We start from the raw sequence: 20,687 nt of genomic DNA, 5'->3' as shown, positions 1-20,687 counted from the left end.
ATAATTCCCTCCAATCGTGATGTCATTTGGTGAGTTGGCACCGATAAGCATGACCCATTTTTCAGCATTAACCTTCACTTTGAATGAAATTCCAAAACAGATTCCCTATATTTTGATTTTTCTCTACTTTAGGGAAAAATAAGCCTCTTTTGCTCCAACAGATTCCCTATAACTATCCCTATTTTAGAGAAAGTGAGGAAAGAGAAAACCAAATTCCCTATATTTACAGCAAACTCTAAAATTTTAAGGAAGAATATGGAGATTTTAGAGGTTGTTGCAAAATAGGGAATCTGTTAGAATTGGAGAAGAAAAAGAGGCTAAAGCTTTGGCTTTTGCTTCCCTATAATACAGAAATTATAGGGAAGCTGTTGGAGTTGCTCTAACCCCTGCAACCACATATTATTCTTCTTCCTCTGATTTTGCTCTCCCCAACAACCCTGTCGACCTCCCCAACGACCAAAACCACCGCCCCCTCAGCTCTCAGTCATTTCACCACTCTCCACAGTTGGAAAACCCCAAAGTAATAAACCCTAGTATGATGACTCTCCACTCCATAGTGATACAGAAGCGCTCCTGAGCACTAACACCCATTTGGGCCGCCACGTCACTATGCCACATCCACGTTAATTGCAGTTCACCTACGGCCACCGCAACGGCATGGCCATCATTGACTCCGACAGGACCCTCATCTGCCTTGGCAACGCAGTCCAATTCATCACCACCATGGCCCAGAGAAAACTCCGCTTCATGTTCGTCAACACCAACTCCCTCTGCTACACTCCATCCACGAATACTCTCTGGCGCACCGGCGGCTTTCTCACCAACAGCCACAGCCCTAAGAAGTTCAGATCCTGCTAGAAGAAGATCGTCTTCGGCCCCACTCTGAAAGAAAGAAGATTTGGCTAAATTGAAATTCATTGATATGCGGCTGTGTACATATACAGGAAGTAATTCCTATCCTCACGTCATCTACTCCTACAATTAAGCTATATTCTAGGGAAGCAATCTACAATTAAGGGATACAAATATTTACAGATTATCATAACTTAATATAGAAGATATTCTCAATCAACTTCCTAACACTCCCCCTCAAGTTGGAGGAGTGTGAATGTCCTGTACTCCCAACTTGCGAATCATAGGAGTAAAAACTTCTTTTCCCAAGGCTTTAGACAAGACATCCGCTAATTGATGTGCTGAGCTCACAAATCTCGTAGCAACGGATCCATCCTGAATTTTATCTCTGATATAATGGCAGTCCATTTCAATATGCCTCGTTCGCTTATGGAAAACAGGGTTGGCTGCAATATGCAGCGCAACTTTATTGTCGCAGTACAAAAAAGCAGGTTCTTGATGCAACAATCCCAAATCTTTGAGCAGATATCGTAGCCAAGTTAACTCACAGCATGCTCCAGTCATAGCATGATACTCAGCTTCGGCTGAAGAGAGAGACACAGTTTTCTGGCGTTTCGACCTCCAAGAAATTAGTGAAGGTCCAAGGAAAACACAATAACCTGTAGTGGACCTTCTAGTAAGTGGACAGCCTGCCCAATCTGAATCACAATAAGCTCTCAACCTGAAATCACTATTTGAAGAAAAGAACAACCCTTGGCCAGGCGCATTTTTGAGATAACGCACAACCCTGAGTGCCGCTTCCATATGAAGCTTCCGAGGTTGATGCATAAACCTGCTTAATACATGAACAGAATATGTGATATCCGGCCTTGAAACCGTAAGATATATCAACCTTCCGACCAATCTTCTATAAGAACTCGGATCCTTGAGCAAGTCACTTTTGTCAGACAATTTTAATCCCCGCTCCATAGGAGTATCAACAGGGGCTGCACCTAACAATCCTGCATCCTTAATGATCTCTAATGCATACTTACGTTGGGAAATAAAAATCCCATTTTTAGAAGCAGAAACCTCAATGCCAAGAAAGTATTTCAAGCTACCAAGATCTTTAAGGCGAAAATGACTATGCAGGAATTTCTTAATTGCAGCAATACTCACAGGATCATTTCCGATAATCAAAATATCATCAACATATATCAAGAGAGCAGTAAAGGACTTGCCTTGCTTTCTGGTGAATAATGAGTAATCAGCTCGTGACTGTACAAAACTGGCAGAACAAATAGCCTCCGAGAACTTTGCAAACCACTGCTGGGATGCCTGTTTTAAACCGTACAATGACTTATGGAGGCGACACACTAAGTTTTCCTCCCCCTGTCGCCGAAGCCCGCGCGGCGGAGACATGTTGATTTCTTCATGCAAATCGCCGTGAAGAAAGGCATTGTTAACATCCAACTGGTGAAGTTGCCATCCACGAGCGGCTGCCAAAGCAAGTAAACAACGAACTGAAATGATCTTGGCGGTGGGGGAAAATGTCTCCTGATAATCCACACCCTCCAATTGAGTGAATCCCTTGGCCACCAAACGTGCTTTGTAGCGCTCGATAGAACCGTCAGAACGGTGTTTAATTTTGTATACCCATCGACAACCGACCGGTTTCTTACCGGGCGGAAGAGTAGTGAGTGTCCAGGTGCCATTGGCTTGGAGAGCCTGCAATTCAGAACGCATCGCGTCTTGCCACTCAGGATGAACGGCGGCCTCTGAATAAGATTGGGGTTCTGTGGTATGACTGATTTGGGCAAGGAATGAACGGTGTGCAGGCTGGTATCGGTGATAGGAGATATAATGAGCCAGTGGATATCGAGTGCCCTTGGTTGGACCTGGAAGCAAGGAAGATGACGGATCGGAGCAAGGATGCGTGACGTGAGAGCAGATATAATCTTGGAACCGCACCGGCGGTCCGGTGGAGCGGCCGGAGCGACGAAGGGGGGCAGGTGGTTCAGGGGAAGGAGCTGGTGGATCGGGTGAAGGGGCGGGCGGGTCAGGCGAAGGAGCTGTTGGATCGGATGGGGGCGCCGGCGATGATGGCGCCGGCAAGGCCTGGGTAGGTTGGGTAGAGGGCGCGATGCTTTCTGGGAAAGTAGGTGATGTGGTCGTGGGATCTGGAGAAGAAGATGAGGGAATAGGAGCAGAGTCAGAATTAGGTGGAATAAAAGGAGTGGGGTCGTGGATTGGTGTGGGTATGGGTCCTGAAGAGTGGGCCAACGAAGGGACAAGGGAAATGGGCTTAACAGAAGCATAAGGGAAGACTTGCTCATGAAAAACGATGTCTCTACTAGTGAAAATTTTTTTGGTGGATAGATTCAACAATTTATAAGCCTTTTGACCAACAGGGTAAACGATGAAAACACATGCCATAGCACGATGATCAAATTTATGAGAAGTATGGACATTGGTAGCAAAAGCCAAGCAACCGAACACACGAAGGTGTGAAAAAGTGGGTGGTTTCAAGTAAAGGCGTTCGTATGGAGTTTTGAAAGAGAGAACGGGTGTAGGTAAGCGATTGATAATGTGCACCGCGGTAAGTGCACATTCTCCCCAAAATTGAGTAGGGAGTTGAGCTTGAAATTTCAAAGCTCGTGCTACTTGTAGAATGTGGTGGTGTTTGCGTTCCACCACCCTATTCTGTTGGGGGGTGTAAACGCAAGAATGTTGGAAAAGAACATGCACCATTATCTTTGAAAAACGATTGGAGTGAAAGAAATTCGCCACCATTGTCACTGCGAAAGACTTTGATGGGAGATGCAAATTGAGTGGATACGTAACTAAAAAAACGCATTAAAAGAGATTGTGTTTCATCTTTGTGCCTCATCAAAAATATCCAAGTAAAGCGTGTGTAATCATCGACAATAGTAAGAAAATAGTGTGCACCAGAAAGTGAAGGATTTTTATAACGACCCCAGATGTCACAATGAATAAGGTCAAATGGTTTTTCAGAGGAAATTGCACTAGTACCAAAAGGTAAACGATGTTGCTTTGCCAGAGGACAGATAGGGCAAGCATTATTAGACTGAATTGTCACATTCAAAAAGTTCTTAGCAATAAAACTTAAACGAGAATGGGAAACATGGCCTAAACGGTTGTGCCAGAGGTCGGTAGATGAGATGGTGAGGTTGCACGCTGGTTGAGTGTGTGAGGATGAATGAGGGTTGTTTGTGGTTTTCTTCGTCGCTAATGCCACTAAGTAGTATAGCCCATCACGCTGCTTACCCAAACCAATCATCTTCCTCGTATCCAGATCCTGCAAAATACACCAATAAGGAAAAAAAGTCACTGAGCAATTGAGACCTCTGGTCAGACGACTAACTGACATTAAATCCACTTTGAATGTGGGCACACATAATACATCATGCAAATAATATATAGAGCTCAGCGGTAATGATCCATTTGCAACAATGTTTGCCTTTTCTCCACTTGGTAACAATACTGGAGGTAATGAGCTATTTTTATCCTTACGCAAGAATAACTGTGGAGATGAAGAGATATGATCTGTCGCGCCGCTGTCGATGATCCAGCAGCTAGAAGAGATTTTAGACAAACCTGGTTTGGTTACTGCCGCATTTGCTTGAGAAATTGTATTTCCGTCTTTGTCCTTGAGAAGAGAGAAAAGCTGCTGTATTTGAGCCTCAGAAATTTCAGTTGTCACCACCGACTTTCCTTCATCTTGGCTTGAACCCTCAGAAACTTGATTGGCTGCAGCATTCTTGAAACGGTTCGATTTAGAGTTAGAACCCGATCTTGCTTTTGGGTGACCCGGAGGATATCCGTTCAGTTGATAACATCTCTCAATAAAATGACCCATCTCTCCACAATAGGTGCAGTGAGGCCGCCCTCTGAAAGAACCTGAGCGACGCTTATCTTGGTCAAAACTTCGCATGTCCTGTGGATTGTTGTAGGTACGATATGTTCTTCCAATTTCGGTTGAAGCAGTGGAATTGTTGGGCCTGTTGCTTCGTACAGCCATGGCAGCACTTGAGTTGGTCTCTGTAATCGCATTGGTGGCACTAAGGAGTCTTTGTTTTTCTTCTTGACAAACTGAGGAATAGGCTTGGCGGACTGAAGGGAGAGGATTCATCAATAGTATTTCTCCCCGAGTAGCAGTGTAAGATTCATTTAGACCCATTAGAAACTGCATCAACTTTTGTCGATCTTGTTGTGCTCCACATGAACAAGATGACGCATCAGTATAGGAAGCCAACTCATCCCATAGACTCTTCAGCTTGGTGTAATAGGACGAAATAGACAATTGTTCTTGCCGGTGATAAGCAATCTCTCGATGTATTTCAAAGATGCGAGGAGCATTACTTTGAGAGAAGCGCTCACGAAGATCCTCCCAAACCTCACGAGCGGTGGTGTAGTAGATGACACTGTCAGAAATTTCCGGAGTAATCGAGTTGATGATCCAAGAATGAATCATATCATTGCATCGAGACCAAGTCGCATAATCATCAGGATACTTGTCTGCTGAGGGAGGTTTGATGACACCATTGACAAAGCCAAGCTTGTTCTTGGCGTTTAGGGCTATTGTCATGGCTCTCAACCATGAGGAGTAATTATCTCCATTGAGTGGTTTGGAGACCAATACCAAACCGGGATGATCTGAATGATGAAGGTACAAGGGATTTGAGATATCAGCTTTGGATGAATCTGATCCTTCTCCCATGATTTAGGAGATTGAAGAATGAAGTTTTGCTGCACGAGAATGAAAAGCACAGCGGCAAGAGAGAGTCAGGATTTTACTCCTGCTCTGATACCATGAAAGAAAGAAGATTTGGCTAAATTGAAATTCATTGATATGCGGCTGTGTACATATACAGGAAGTAATTCCTATCCTCACGTCATCTACTCCTACAATTAAGCTATATTCTAGGGAAGCAATCTACAATTAAGGGATACAAATATTTACACATTATCATAACTTAATATAGAAGATATGCTCAATCAACTTCCTAACACACTCAGCTGTCGGAGATTGCCTTGTCGTCTTCAACTCCAAGCGGAAGTCCTCGGTGATTCTAGAGGCTTATAGGTTGCAGATTCCAATTGTTTGGCTTGTGCACTCTGACATGGCTATCGAGCATTACAACAAGATCACATATCTGATTCCATGTAATTCCTGCAGTTTGTGTACTTGTTTTGCAATTTGATCACCAAGACGTTCATGCTTCAGCAGAAGAAGAGCGACGCCGTTTGTTTGAAATTGACACGAGGTTTGTTGGTGTTTTTTTTGCCTACCAGGTGTTTGATGTTTTGCTTGAGTGAAATTGATGTGTGTGTTCTGTAGAAGTAATCACATTTTAAAGGAACTTGTTGTGACTCAGGTGATGTAGTTTTGGCGGAGCTGAAAGAGAAGTTCAATGAAGCCGCGAGGAGAAAAGACGTCAAGGGTTTGCGGGGGAAGAGCTTATGGCCGAGTATCTGAGAGGGGATGAGGATGTGGAAGAGAGATTTTATCAGGAAGAAAAAATGTCCATTTTCCCCTTCTTGCAGTCTTTCTGACCTTCATGCTTGTCAGTGCCAACTCACCAAATGACGTCACGATTGGAGGGAATTATGAGAATTGGATACGAATAATGCATTTGGGAAGTCTAGGGATAATCTTGATTAAAAAAAAGATCAGGGACTAACATGATTTTTACCCTAAAGTTAGAGGAGGCAATAAACTGAAATTAGTCCAAAAAAATAAACTCAATTTACTATAATTTTCCCTAAACCCGGCTCTTCCAATTTAGGATTCTTAATACTTGAAATCCAAGATTCCCATCGATTTAACGATTCCCAATCCTCTTTTAACATTCTCCAATCCTATAAGGATAACGACAAAATTCAACTTCACAACAACAAATACAAATAACCAATAATCTCAATCTTAGCACTGTTCGATCAATATCTAAAAATGAATTTTCATGAAACCAAGGGTAGCCAACAACTCCTAATCACAAGGTATGATTTATAAGCTAAAACAAAGAATTTCAAATGGCTGCATGTGCCTCCATGAGTCACTACCAGTGGCGGGCCGCAGCACCAACACCCAAATCCGGCCACACCACCTACATCAAATTAATCCTCACAACATACACAACAACTTTTGTACCTGCAACAACAACCAATTCAAGACCAATTGCCGGAAATCAGCTCGAAAGCAAATCCGGCGAAACCCCACTGCACAGTTTCAATTCCTCCTCATCCGGATGAGTTGAGCTGCAAGATGGGTAGAAAAATGATCAGTGCCTCCCAAGCATCAAAACCCACCAAGGTTTCCGGCCGGAAACAGCAAGAAATTGGAGATCGAACCGGAAAATCCGGTGCTCACCGATCTGAAATCTCTCTTCGATTCTCTCAATCCAAGGCTTCCTAGCTTATAATTCTTCCAGAAATCCAAAGAGGAGGAAGAGAGGAGTCGGTGGTCACCGGCGACGAGCTCATAGGAGGTCCGACGGCGGAGAACCCATCGGATCTTGTTTTCGGGTGAAAATGAAAGAAATGGGTCGCGTTTTTTGGTATATTCGTATATGATTGGCTGAAATGGAAACCTTTTTCCTTTCCAAAAGTAGAAACCCCATATATATAAACAAAGACCCGGAATAGTAACTTAGGTTTTTCGATCATAACTTTTCCGTACGAACTCTGATTTGGGCAAACTACGTGTCAACGTACTTGGTAACGTATTCTACAACTTCCACAAGAAATTTTTCTAAATTATCAGGTCAAAGAAAAAGTCAACTCTTTGTCCCCTAAACGGTAAAACAGAAACCCATGAAGTAAAATCGTCTTTTACTAACTGTAAACTAGTAATGAGTTAAATTTTGGTACGGGATATAACATCACAGACCATCTTTATCTTCATTAAAGCGCCTAAGCATCATTTAGAAATAAGCTGATTGGTGAATCAGGATACCATCAACACGGTGCTCAAGTTCCAACCTAAGGCAGAACCATGTTCTCCCAAGATCTTTTATCTCAAACTCGAATTTCAAGTGTTCAGTTGTTTCCCTTAACTCTTTAAGGACTCCAATGATGTTCATGTCATCAACATAAATAGCAACAATTGCAAATTCGAAAGTTGTTTTCTTTATGAAAACACACAGGCATAGTTCGTTGTTGACATATCCATTCCCAATCAATTAGGCACTTAGACAGATGTACCACTTCCGTCCGGATTGTTTCAATCCATATAGTGAGCGTTTCAATCTTATTGCAAACGCACTCCTTGGTCTAGAGTCACTAGGGTAATTGAAGTCTATCAGGAACCTTCATAAATATATATTTCCGTATCTTGATCCCCGTAAAGATACGCTGTGACTACATCCATAAGTTACATGTTCAGTTTTTTGGAAACTACCAAACTCACAAGGTAGCGGAAAGTTATGACATCCATTACGGAAGAATATGTCTCCTCGTAGTCGACTCCAGAGCTTTGAGAGAAGCCTTGCGCCAAAAGGCGAGTCTACAATCTAGTTTTTCTCATCAAGTTTTTTATTTTATTATTATTATTTTAATTTGAATACTATCCTTTAAGCTTTAACCCAATGTTGAGAAATGTTCATACATTTTCAGAACTAGGCAAGAGTTTGGAGGTGCTAGGTAAAATGAACTTTTTGAAAAAAAAGGAATGATCTCCTTAGCGAAAATGGGAAAGTAAGATTTGGCATGTAGGTAAATTAGAATTTTCGTAAAAGTAGGATCCGTTTCGGGCAAAAAGGACAAGGTAAGAAATCACATGTAGGTAAAACGGAATTGTTGCAGATCGAGTAGATTTTTATTAACTAAAACGGTAAAGTGAGATTTCACACTTAGGTGTGGTAGAACTTGTTAAAAATTTCACTCTTTCAGAGCCTTTGCTAAATACTAGATAAAAGTTTAGACTTATGGCTCATCTTGTTTATTGTTTAGTCAGATGAGACCCGCTAATCATTGACTAGGTGGATACACATTTTGCAACAGATAGAACTACCAAAACCAACGACATTACATGCAAAGCACCATTTTCCATAGGAAGCAACACACTTGTCGTCGGAATTTGCCGTCCAAAACTGTGAAGAAGACCTGAATGGTCAAAACCGACATCAAAAACAAGATCTGTTTCTCTTTTCAACAACATCAGCTGGCCTCAACTCCCATTGAAATTTCGCCTACACCAAGTGGTCTAAAACTTCCCCATTGTTTAAGTCACCAAGAACAAAAAGAAAGGTCACTAAAACCCCATAAGAAAACCAACAATACAACTCAACGTTGCCGGAAGGTTAGTGTGGCAGCTGTGCTTTAAGCCAACGCTAAAACGACACCTTTCCCATTTAGTTTCCTTTCCTGCCTTTCCAGCTAAATCAGGTGCAAAACTGACATCCAGCCCAACCCTGACAATCAACGTGTCACCCAAAAACCCTTTCCTTGTCGGCAACGCAACGTTTTGTTCTCCCAAACCAAACCAAACCACCCCATCTGTCACCTTCCACCTCCCAACAATATTCTTCGCCACCTTTCCCTCTCCACCACCCACACCTTCCTCCCCATTTCTCATTTCCACATTACACATATCCGTCTCTTGTTTTCCATAACAAAACCAAAATCACATTTTCGTTGCATCTCTCCTTATATTCCAATCCCTCACCAAACTCTCCCACCCTACATTCACTCCCTAAGTTTGTCTAGCTTCTCTCCCACCGTCTTTCGAGCTAAATCATCATCACCGCCGCCGCGGCCTTCCCCATTTAGGCGACGAGACGCATTACAATGGGGCGTCGTCTCTTCGCCTGCTTTGGAAAAGGCCTCTCCTCTTCCCCCTCCTCCTCGGCCGCGCATGAGAAACACACGTCAGCGGCTACAGCTGACGTGTCGGCCGAGGAGCAGAGGAAGAGCGGGCCGGTGCTGGTGGAGCTGTTTTCGTCGCAGGGCTGCACCACCTCGCCGGTGGCGGAGCTGCTTCTGTCGAGGCTTGGGAGGGGGGATTTCAACGGGAGTGACGTGCCTCCAGTGGTGGTGCTGGCGTACCACGTGGACTACTGGGACTACATGGGGTGGAAGGACCCGTACGGTTCGAGCCAGTGGACCGTTCGGCAAAAGGCTTATATTGAGGCCTTGAGGTTGGACACCATGTTCACGCCTCAGGTGGTGGTTCAAGGTACGGCTCAATGTGTTGGCAACGATGAGAATGATTTGCTAACCTCCATCAAGCAGGCACCCAGATATGCTGCACCCACATTCCAGGTAGTTATGCTTCCTCTCTTATTCTGTTACATTTTAGCTTCTCCTTTTTTTTTTCGTTATCAGAAAAATAAGTTTCAGGATTACATATTTAATGGACTTAGGTAATATTTTGTTTTTACTCAGGCAAAGTGAGCCATTGAGGGCTTTTTTTTTTTTTTTTTTTCGTTATCAGAAAAATAAGTTTCAGGATTACATATTTAATGGACTTAGGTAATTTTTTGTTTTTACTCATGCAAAGTGAGCCGGTCTCACAGATGGAGATCCACACGCCTAGATTACATGAAGTAAATGTGAATGTGATCACCTGGGTAAAATTTTGTCGGATCTAATACAAACAAAACATAAAAGAAAAAAAAGGTCCCACCGAGATTTGAACTCGGGTTACTGGATTCAGAGTCCAATGTCCTGACCACTAGACCATGGGACCGCTTTGTTGTTCGATTACAAACTTACTATATTAGAACTTTTAGAGAAAATTTACCAACATTTTGTTTAATCAGACGAAGAAATGATTGCTGAAAACTTTGTTTTCTGTGGATGAGCAGGCAACTTTCGAAAGACCGTCCCCAGACTCGTTGCAAGTATCTCTAACAGGAGCTTTAAGGACAAAGGTGGATAGCAATGCCGCCAATGTGATGGTGGCGCTCTATGAAAGTGGGCTAGTCACTGACTGCCCCTCGGGAGAGAACAAAGGACGCGTCCTGTCCAACGACTATGTTGTTCGAAGACTCGAAAAGCTCTGCACAGTTAAGGACGTCCCAGCCAAGAAGACCATTTCAGGGACTATTACCTTCCCATTATGGCAAAGTTTCAATGCCACAAAATGTGGGATGGTCGTCTTCATTCAAAACAGCTCGCATCAAATTTTTGGTTCTCAGAAGTTTCAGCTGCCGGATAATTGAGAAGAATTCACACAGATTGAAATGCTCGTCTTTTCTTTGCTTTTGTGCTCAGGCAATTTGCCAACCGGCCAAGATCTCTGGCCATTATGTACAGGTTATGTACAGGATGTGTTGATAGTAGGGTGTACTGGTTTGTTTTCCTTTTTAATTGTTAGAATATGGGAGAGAAATTTGCATTCGTGATGTACGCATTCTTTTCAGATTCAAAGTTCGAGTGTTTGAATCAATATTTCTTTGTTTGAGTATTTGAGAGATTAAGATGCACTTTTCTGTCTGATTCTCTCTTCAAATGCTTTGCTTTACTACAGTGCCTAATTGATATGCCCTGTGAATGGAGTTGGGTGTAGTTGAGATGAGAGTTCCTTTCACCCTTTTTGAAAATGAGTATTGTAGTATCAATTGGATTTAGGATATGATTGCTACCAGTCCAACCTCATTCCAGAGTTAATACAGCATTCAAATAACACCTATCCACACTGGTAAGTTGAGCATGAAAGCAAATATGCCAAATGGACACCAAAAATGAAATTCAAGATGAGAAAAGCTCTATGGAGATCAAAGGGAAGCTTGTAGCATTGTAGATTTATAGTACTGGCCACGATTAAAAACCAGTAGCTAATATGAAGCAAAAAAATGACAGCGTCGAATACGGCACACAAAATATGGTACTTGCATGAAAACCAATCTAAGTTCTTACTACTGAAATTCAAAGAATGAAAGGGCACCTCAAACATCAGAATATACAAAAACGCTGATACGTAGAGTCATTCACCCATTTCATCCCAGGACAAAACTCATTATGTACAAGAGAACATATTATTTCTCAGCTACCATAACTAAAAATGGCTATTACTTCTCCACCTTCCTCTACCACTTAGCTAAAGATTGATGAGCAGAAAGAATGCAATGTTACACCACAAGAAAATCTCATCAAAGCCAAATTAACTTGCAACAAAAGCTACTAATCAGGGTTTACGCTTAACCTGCTGCTTCAACCTGTTGCCGAGCCAGGTATTTCTCCCTTCGCTCCTTCTGAAAAGAACAACCCAAGACACTTTAGAGAAAGAGAACATGAAAAGTTTAGCTCATTCTACTGACATATACAGATCAGAGGTAATAGTTATACCCATTCATCTATTACAAGGCCCTCCCCAACATCACGAGGACCTGAATCTGCGGGAGGTTTCTTACGCACTTCGAGTGCAGCCTCAGCTTCAGCCAACTGCCTCTTCAGTTTTTCTAGAGCCTGAAACAACAGTGTCATCATTAGAATATTCTCAATAAAAAGAAAACACAAGTACTATTAAACAAGTCAGATTTCAACTTACAGGAGTAGGGTGCTCTGCATCTAAAAATACAACCCGCAAAATTCGCTCAACTGCTACTTGATCCTTTTGCTCATCAAACTGTATCAACAAAGGATCAATTGGAAACTGGCGGTCAAATTTCCCGAAAGTGTATGCACGGACAATTAACAAGCCACAGAGAGCATAAAGAGGGAAGAGCACTATATTTACCAGCTCAGGAGCATAGTCCGTTTCAGCTTTCACCTTCAGACTCATAATTTTGAACTTAACCTTGGTCTTCTGATCCACATTTTTCTCATTGCTGTCAGGTTGTTCCACAAACCTAAACACTGTCATCAACATACCCATAATCAAAACAAGAAAATGGAAGCCATACAAATTTCATATTAACCATCACTAGAACATCAATACGAATATACGATACATAACATTTGTAACATTGGAGCAACTGCAAGGCCATTACCAGTAGCAATTATGCTCTCTCCTGGAGCAAGAATACCACCCGGAGGACGCATGTAACAGCTTTTCGGTGCAGTAGTTTGAAACTGTTGCAGCAGAGTCATTGAAGATTTTTAATTTAAAAAAAAAAAAAAAAACAGAAAAACAATTCAAAAATTGCAACATATAACAAATACAATGCATCCTAAATCCTTGCTTAAAAATTGCAAGTGACCAAAATTATCTTAATATAACAAAAATGAAAAATGTAAACGAGCATAGCTTACAGGGACTAAAAAGGAATAAAATAATAAATTAGGAAATACCTTGAAAGCTACATGAGACTTGCTACTGTTCTTCAACCGAATTGCGCTCTTCACTTGTTTCCCAGGTTCATCTTCAAAATTTAAGACATCGAAACACAAATCATCAGTGCTAAACAAAAAAAAAAAAAAATTCGCTTTTCTAAGTAAACTTTGAAGCCAAAAAAATCAAAAGTCATAAAATAAGTGCTTTTGGGAAGCACTTTATAAAAACGCAGGTCGAGTAACCAAAAGTCAAAACGTAAATTGAAAATTAAAAAACGAAAATCAAGAATGTTCACAGCTTAAGATAACGTCACAGAAAAGCGGTTAAAAATTATAAAAAAGTCAACAGAGGCGTTGAACTTGAGAAACGACGACGTACAGGGGAAGTAGAGTTTGCTGGCAGGGTCGAGCCGGAGCCGGCGCCGAGGCGGGAGCAGCGATCTCGCGACGGACGACACCGTTTTGGGCTTCGACTTCGATCCGTCGACGCCGCTCTGTAGGATCTGAGTCGAAGAGGAAGACGACGACGTTTGGGACCCTGACTGCCAGAACGGACAGAGAGAGAAGAGGTTGCCGTCGGAGTGGGACTTGTGCCGGTGGTGATGGTGCTGGCTGCTGCTCTGGCTGTGGTGGTGGTGGTGGTGGGAGTGGCTGTAGTCGTGGTGGTGGTGGCGCTGGTGGTCCATGCTTAAATTCTTCGCCGGAATCTGACACGTGGCGGCTTTACACCATTGAAATCGAGCTCTACAACAAACTCGGTGATTGAATTTCTCTTCTTCTTCTTCTTCTTCTTCTTCTTGTTCTCTTCTCCCTCAGAATTTTCTTCAGGGTGGTTGCAACTTGTGAGTTGCCAGGGTGTGAAGGACATAAATCTGTTGAGAGGTTGTGTTCTGGTGCCTCTCATTTTCTTGCACCTGGACATGCGTCAGCTTTCTATTCGGTGTTTGCTTCTTTGCACTGCTTTTGAGGCGGCCACGTGGAGGGGGATTTCCCGTCCGATTTCACGGTGAGACATAATCCGATCAGTGGTCAGTTCAGTTGTGAGTTGTGACTGACTTTTCCCGATCGTGTACAACGTGTCGTTGTTTTTACAATTCTGTGGTCGAAAGCGACGTGTCGTTGGAGTGAAATTATTTATGGTAATACGTGTCTCTAACTACATTACTTAATTAGTCTTCCTTTCATTATTTAATCGAATTATGCTAGTAATGAAATTCCTAGATACGGCGGCTTGTATACAACAACTCTCTCTCATAGTAATCAATAATGTGGGTCTTACAATAATGAGTCTCAGTTTTGTGTTAGAGTATAATGGAATTTTTCGTGCTAGGATAGAGTAATAATTTGTGGTCTAAGACCACTATGTATCCGTAATTTTGACTATTAAAAATGCTTCTCTATGTATGTAAAGGCCAAAAAAAAAAAAAAAAAAAAAAGGAACAATAAGTCATCATCAAAACAAGACCATATGAACCAATTAGATTGTTAGAGACTATAGACATACGATAGTCTGAGACTATTGAATAATTTCTTGTTATAATATAAAATTCGTAATTCTAAATTTCACTTTAAAGTTATTAAAAAGATAATGTGGGATATATGTTGAATATTTAATTCAGCGTATTAGTGGATCATGGGGACTTTTAAGCCTCGTTAATTTGATGGAAATCATTAGTATATTTCGGTTGGGGTGGGTATGGTTCTTAATGATAGTTTGCAAGTGGGTGTGGTTTTTTGTGGAGGGATTTAAGAGTGGACGAAATTTGGTGGTGGTTTTGCACACAGCATTAAGGGACTAACAGATTTGTGGCTAAGGTTGTCGGTGAGTATTTAGTGTGGAGGGTTAGGAATTGATTAGGTGAATTATGACATTTGTTGTGGGATCAATTGAGTAGTTGTGTGGAATAAATTATAGTTGAGTAGGGCTCGCAAGCTTATGATGACCTCTTTTTGGTATTTTTGGGGTACTGATATGAATTATAAGGTTTGGTAGAGCCAAAGCAATTCCGACCTAAAAGTTGAGGCACTACAAAAGTACAAATAAGCTTCTATGGCCACCCAAATCTTGTGGCACACCTAATACTAGAACAATACACAACAATGCAAATCAACACATCAGAACCGAAACACAACCGTGGAACTTATAGGCTAATCTCCGTTGGAAGGAACCCGTGAATTAAGTATAGGAATAGGAACCGTGGAACATTCGGATGGGATCACCAAAACCGGAGAATAAATTTGTGGAGATGATCCACAACGAAGTGCCAACAGAAACCACTATATACGACGAGGGTCGATAAAGGATGTCAATAGAGTCATTCTCGACAAAGGACACTACTAAAGAAAATTCATGAAGGATAAATAAGATCAATAAGAGCAACTCCAACAGCTTGCCTATAATTTCTGTATTATAGGAAAGCAAAAGTCAAAGTTTTAGCCTATTTTTATTCTCCAACTCCAACAGATTCCTATTTTATGCAATCTATATCTCCATAATTCTTCCTTAAATTTTAGAGATTGTTGTAAATTTAGAGAATTTGGTTTTCTCTTTCCTCACTATCCCTAAAATGAGGATAGTTATAAGGAATCTGTTTGAGTAAAATAGGCTAATTTTTCTCTAAAATGGAGAAAAATCAAAATATGAAGAAACTGTTGGAGTTGCTCTAAGCCGAATCTAAAATTTATAGGGCCTTGATGACATTGATATTGAGATCATCATTTGAAAGTTTCAACCACTTTATTTATGTGTCACCTCATAGATTCCAATGAATCCAATTGTGAACATGTACTTTATATTACTATATTGTATGTAAATGATCGTTTAAGAACCACCTGCTAATGATCTCTATCTCATGTAGAAACACTATATAAAGGGTAATAGAATGATATATATATATATATATACAGATCCTATCCAGAGCGGAGCTCCGCTTTGAAATTAACGTGTGAAGTTCGAGTTTTTGGTCACTTTTCGGTCGCAGATCCACATCTCGACCGTTCAGTTTTTATATACTAGTGTATAGATCATCTCTGCAAATTTTCAGCCAAATTGATGATCGTTAAGGTATCTAACTCGCTTAAACCAATGGACGGACTAAATCTGTCAACCTGAACCGTACTAGCTTTAAGGGACTTATCAATGCCTTAACGATCATCATTTTGGCTGAAAATTTGCAGAGATGATCTATACACTAGTACCTAAAAACTGAACGGTCGAGATGTGGATGTGCGACCGAAAAGTGACCAAAAACTCGAACTTCACACCGTTAATTTCAAAGCGGAGCTCCGCTCTGGATATATATATATATATATATATATATTTAAGAGGTTTTCACAAGCCTTAAGTGATGGCTACTAGCAAATCAAGACACACCAAATTTGTTAGAACATAAGTGAACTGAATTCCACCATATATCAAACATAAATTAATTGTTATTATAATGTAAGGATCATTATCTGTTGAGACATGAAATATTTGTCAAACGTTAATATTTGTTTATGACCTCCATGCCGTATATATATATGTAAGGTTATGATGCATGTATCTTGAAATGTATCTTTGTACGTAGACATAAAAATCTAGAGATAGATTCCCATAACGGTAACTAGTTTTATTCTTGTCATTTTAATAGAAATCAACATTTTTCTTGTTTTACCTAGAAAGTTAGGCCTTGATTAAGCGAGACCTGAAAGCAAATTCAAAACCTTTTCTAAATTAACACATATAATAACCTGGTGATGGCATTCCCAGAACCGATTGCATTTACGTACAACTTGAGAAATTAATGCACACCTTTGTCTTTAAGAAGTAGGTATACAGGTATAGTCCTCTGTTTAGTTGATTAAGCGAGACCTGAAAGCAAATTCAAAACCTTTTCTAAATTAACACATATAATAACCTGGTGATGGCATTCCCAGAACCGATTGCATTTACGTACAACTTGAGAAATTAATGCACACCTTTGTCTTTAAGAAGTAGGTATACAGGTATAGTCCTCTGTTTAGTCAATGTTCAATGTGTTCGTTCTTTCGGACAAGCACCCGCAAATCCATCTCAAGTATCATGCAAGTACTACGAAGTAAATAAGGAGATATGGTAAATAAGATACATGTATATATTATAGTGGCACCACCTGTCATTCTAGACTAATTAAGAACATGAAAAAAGAGAGAAGCAACTAATTAGCTGCATAAATTGGCCTGGCTTTCTGAAGATTCATCATTCATCATCAAAAAGATACAAAAATGAAAAGCACCGGCCCTCAACGGCTCAACCCTCAGCATCACCAAAATAGAGATTGGTATATATGTATTCGACTAATTAATTGGGTCCCCAGCAAATCAAGTGCACCAGATTTTCAGCCTTCTCTATTCTTCTTCTCTCATCATCAACGGTCTTTCTCTGTGGCTGGTGATTCACACTACCCCCAAACATACGCAACGTCGTTTTGGCCTGATTATTACCAGTTGATGATGATGACGACTCTGCTGCGGCAAAACCATTCATCTTCTGCGGCATCATCGACTTCAATTCCATCTCAAACTTGCACACCTGCCTCTGTTTACCGCCCATTTTTCTATCTCCGATATGATCAAGAACACAAAGCGGCTGATATAAAAGAAGAAAGATATAAAGATTGTGACTCGTCTGAGCTGGTGTACTTTAGTATTGCTGAGTGAAGCATGCCTGCGTGGTTCACAAATATATAGGAGGAATTATTAACTGGGGTGGGAAAATCTTCTGGAAGGTTGTGCGAAAGTGAAACTAGGAACTGGAATCGAATCGGCAGATTTAGATCCCAGGTTTCTGGTAATGGTTTCTGAAATCAGCTGCTTTCTCTGGTTTCCGAGATGCTTTTAGCACGTGGTTAGGGGAGACTTTCAAGTCTTTAACCAAAAGGGTTATTCACAACTGCTTGACGTCAAGTTCATGTCGTCTAATGATGACCTAAAGAAAACAAGTTTATGTCGTGTAAAAGTATTAAAACAAATTACTGTTAGTTGGGCTTCTGCCAATGCCTGCCTCGAGTAATTGGGGCAAACGGTCGATCATAAAGTTCTGGGCCAGGGGGTCCTGCCTTCCCCCCTCCCAAATACTCTTTGCCAAAAAAAATAAAAAATACTCGAACAAAATATCCAATAATTTATCGGATTTGTGGTTTTTGGGTCCGTGGTTTTGAGGCACTACAGATAAGTTTCTACCAAATACTAGAACACTACATAACAATGCAAATGAACACATCAGAACTGAAGCACAACTGTCGAAGTTAGAGGCTAAGCTCCGTCGGAAGGAGCTCGTGAAATATAGGAATAGGGGAGTATGAACACTTGGACGAGAGCACCACAACTGGAAAATAAATTTGCAGAAATGATCAACAACGAAGTGGCAACAGAAAACCATGCGAAGAGGGTGTTGAGGATGTCAATGTAAGAACAAAGTTGAACATGAATACAATTCTCTTTCGATATGACAACGTGTTATACCTTGCAGCATGAGTTATCTGAGATGAACTATGATTCCTAGTCTTTGTATAATTGTGTTTGTGATAAGAATCACACAAACATAAGAAGAAGTCCAAATAACTTGGTAACCAAGTAAATATCATCAGATAAACATATAGTATAGCAGTTTGAATAGAATACATTAGCCTCTTATGGGGAGGACTCTAATTGATCTGTTCACTATATAAACAAGGTCCCTGTCACCTCTCTTGGGACGAGCGCGCATTCAGGTAATCTAGCCCCATAGATAGTTGCGAGTTATTGAGAGAATCACAGAAGCTCTTGTTATTCCAGAAATTCTTGTTCTTCAGCAATGACCTCCTTTTCATCACAAGTTGGTATTGGTCTTCAGCCTGCAAGACGTCCACAAATTGTTCTCTTTATGCACTTGTATCATGATTGATGTGTTATCCTTGTTTTGTGTGTCTGTTGTGTTTATCTAATATGCAATTGTATGATCTTCAGGTTTTATCTTTAAGTTAACAGTCAATGCTAGCATAAGCCTCATAGGACATGCCATTTTCTGTAACTTTTGCTCCAAAAGATATGGATAACCGTATCTAAAACTCATTAGATATGGTGAAATCATATAATGAAAAAGGGTATTCTTTATTGCAAACTCCACTAACCAAAAAGTACGCTTATGTGTTTAAAAAAAAAAACACGCTTTTGATTTTGGTGTCCCTTTTTTTATTTAGGGAAAATTTTACAAACAGTACACCAAATAAAGACCACTAATAATTCTTATACATAAAGTTCCAAACCAATCATTTCTGTACACGAAATCTGAAACTCGACCCACTATCAATACACGACGTCAATGACGCCATTAATTTGACACCAAAATGTCTATTATGCCCTCATTTTTTTTTTTAATAATTTTTTTTTTCTGTTCTTTTTTTTTTTTCCTTCGTTTTTTATCTCTTTCTTCTTCCTTCTTCCGGATCCACAGCAAGAAAGAGAGAGAGAGAGAGGGATTTGAGGAAGGAGGAATCGAATAGATGAAGAAAAATCAGAAAGAAAGAAAGGAAAACTAAAGAATAGAGGTGGGTTTCGAAGTGGGTGAGCTCGGGCTTCTTCTCGCATGAAGAACAGAGGTGGGTTTCGTGGAGCTGGAAGAAGGAAGAAAAAAGAGATAAAAACGAAGGAAAAAAAACAAGAAGAGAAAAAAAAAAATCTGAGGGCATAATAGACATTTTGGTGTCAAATTAACGGCGTCATTGACGTCGTGTACTGATAGTGGGTCGAGTTTCAGATTTCGTGTACCGAAATGATTGGTTTGGAAATGTTTGGACCCAAAATGAGCATTTTGGCCTAATAAGGCACGTCTTGGAGAAATTGAGCCAATGTCAGTGGCTCAAGCTATATATTGTCGACAAGTTCGAAATATATATTTAGAGGCTAAATAAAGCCTACTATGGAAGCATGGAAGCATGAAAAGTCAACTTTAGCACATTTTCCTACTTCGGCTAGAAGAAACCGAGTTAAACAAGGAAGGAGGGACGACAGACTAACCAAACGAAATTGAAATGAGCTAAAACTGTCCAGATTAAATCTAGACATCCCAAGGATCATTTCTTATGAAGAGTGCCAGAGCTAGTTTTGAGTGGAAGGCCTTCAAACAATCAGTCCAATCTTTTGCAGAATCAAAACTGGAAAACTGGACCTGTAAGAGGTCCAGCAGCGTTTCCGGCCCAACCACTATATCAAAAGCTCTGAAATTTGACCAGGATGATCTACACTCATAGTGGAACATTTGTTATGAAGAAGTCACGGTCAAAATATGAATGCTTAATGGAGATATAATTGAAGGAATAAAGGAGCCGAAAGTGCTTCCTTATCTCCAATTATGCCTCCTTATCTCCTTATCTCCGAAATTCATCATTTTTTATCTCCAATTATGCTTCCTTATCTCCAAAATTCATCATTTCTTATCTCCAATTAATGCTCCACTGTCATTTGTTTAATGCTAAACACTTTGGCATGGTAGCCTATAAATAGAGGTTACAATGAAACACTTAGAGACACAATTCACTCATCAATACATCTCTAAGATGATCTAAGTCTCTCTAGAGCAAACCTCTCTAAGAGCAACTCCTCTCCTTCTCTTTCTCTTA

At 40.6% G+C, this 20,687-nt stretch overlaps 2 protein-coding genes and 1 non-coding gene across 3 annotated transcripts; 1 reads left to right on the top strand and 2 right to left on the bottom strand.

Annotated features, from left to right (window-relative positions):
- The first annotated feature begins 9,357 nt into the window (after positions 1-9,357).
- On the top strand, positions 9,358-11,289 carry LOC133734841 (uncharacterized). Its single transcript, XM_062162445.1, has 2 exons — positions 9,358-10,113; positions 10,659-11,289. Exons 1-2 carry the CDS (start codon positions 9,640-9,642, stop codon positions 11,013-11,015), a joined length of 831 nt encoding a protein of 276 aa, XP_062018429.1. The 5' UTR covers positions 9,358-9,639; the 3' UTR covers positions 11,016-11,289.
- On the bottom strand, positions 10,469-10,540 carry TRNAQ-CUG (transfer RNA glutamine (anticodon CUG)). The gene has a single exon. It is a non-coding gene; the product is annotated as a tRNA-Gln (tRNA).
- A 275-nt stretch (positions 11,290-11,564) lies between the features above and the next one.
- Positions 11,565-13,933, bottom strand: LOC133734840 (vesicle-associated protein 4-1-like). The gene is made up of 7 exons (XM_062162444.1): positions 13,448-13,933; positions 13,087-13,157; positions 12,786-12,867; positions 12,533-12,651; positions 12,344-12,421; positions 12,142-12,261; positions 11,565-12,047 (listed from the first exon to the last, which is right to left on the bottom strand). The coding sequence occupies exons 1-7, from the start codon at positions 13,752-13,754 to the stop codon at positions 11,994-11,996; spliced, it is 831 nt and encodes a 276-aa protein (XP_062018428.1). The 5' UTR covers positions 13,755-13,933; the 3' UTR covers positions 11,565-11,993.
- Positions 13,934-20,687: the final 6,754 nt, after the last annotated feature.

This window comes from Rosa rugosa, chromosome 2 (assembly GCF_958449725.1).
Source record: "Rosa rugosa chromosome 2, drRosRugo1.1, whole genome shotgun sequence".
Taxonomy (NCBI): domain Eukaryota; kingdom Viridiplantae; phylum Streptophyta; class Magnoliopsida; order Rosales; family Rosaceae; genus Rosa; species Rosa rugosa.
The sequence above is the reverse complement of the archived record's forward strand: the minus strand, read 5'-3'. Positions and strand labels throughout refer to the sequence as shown.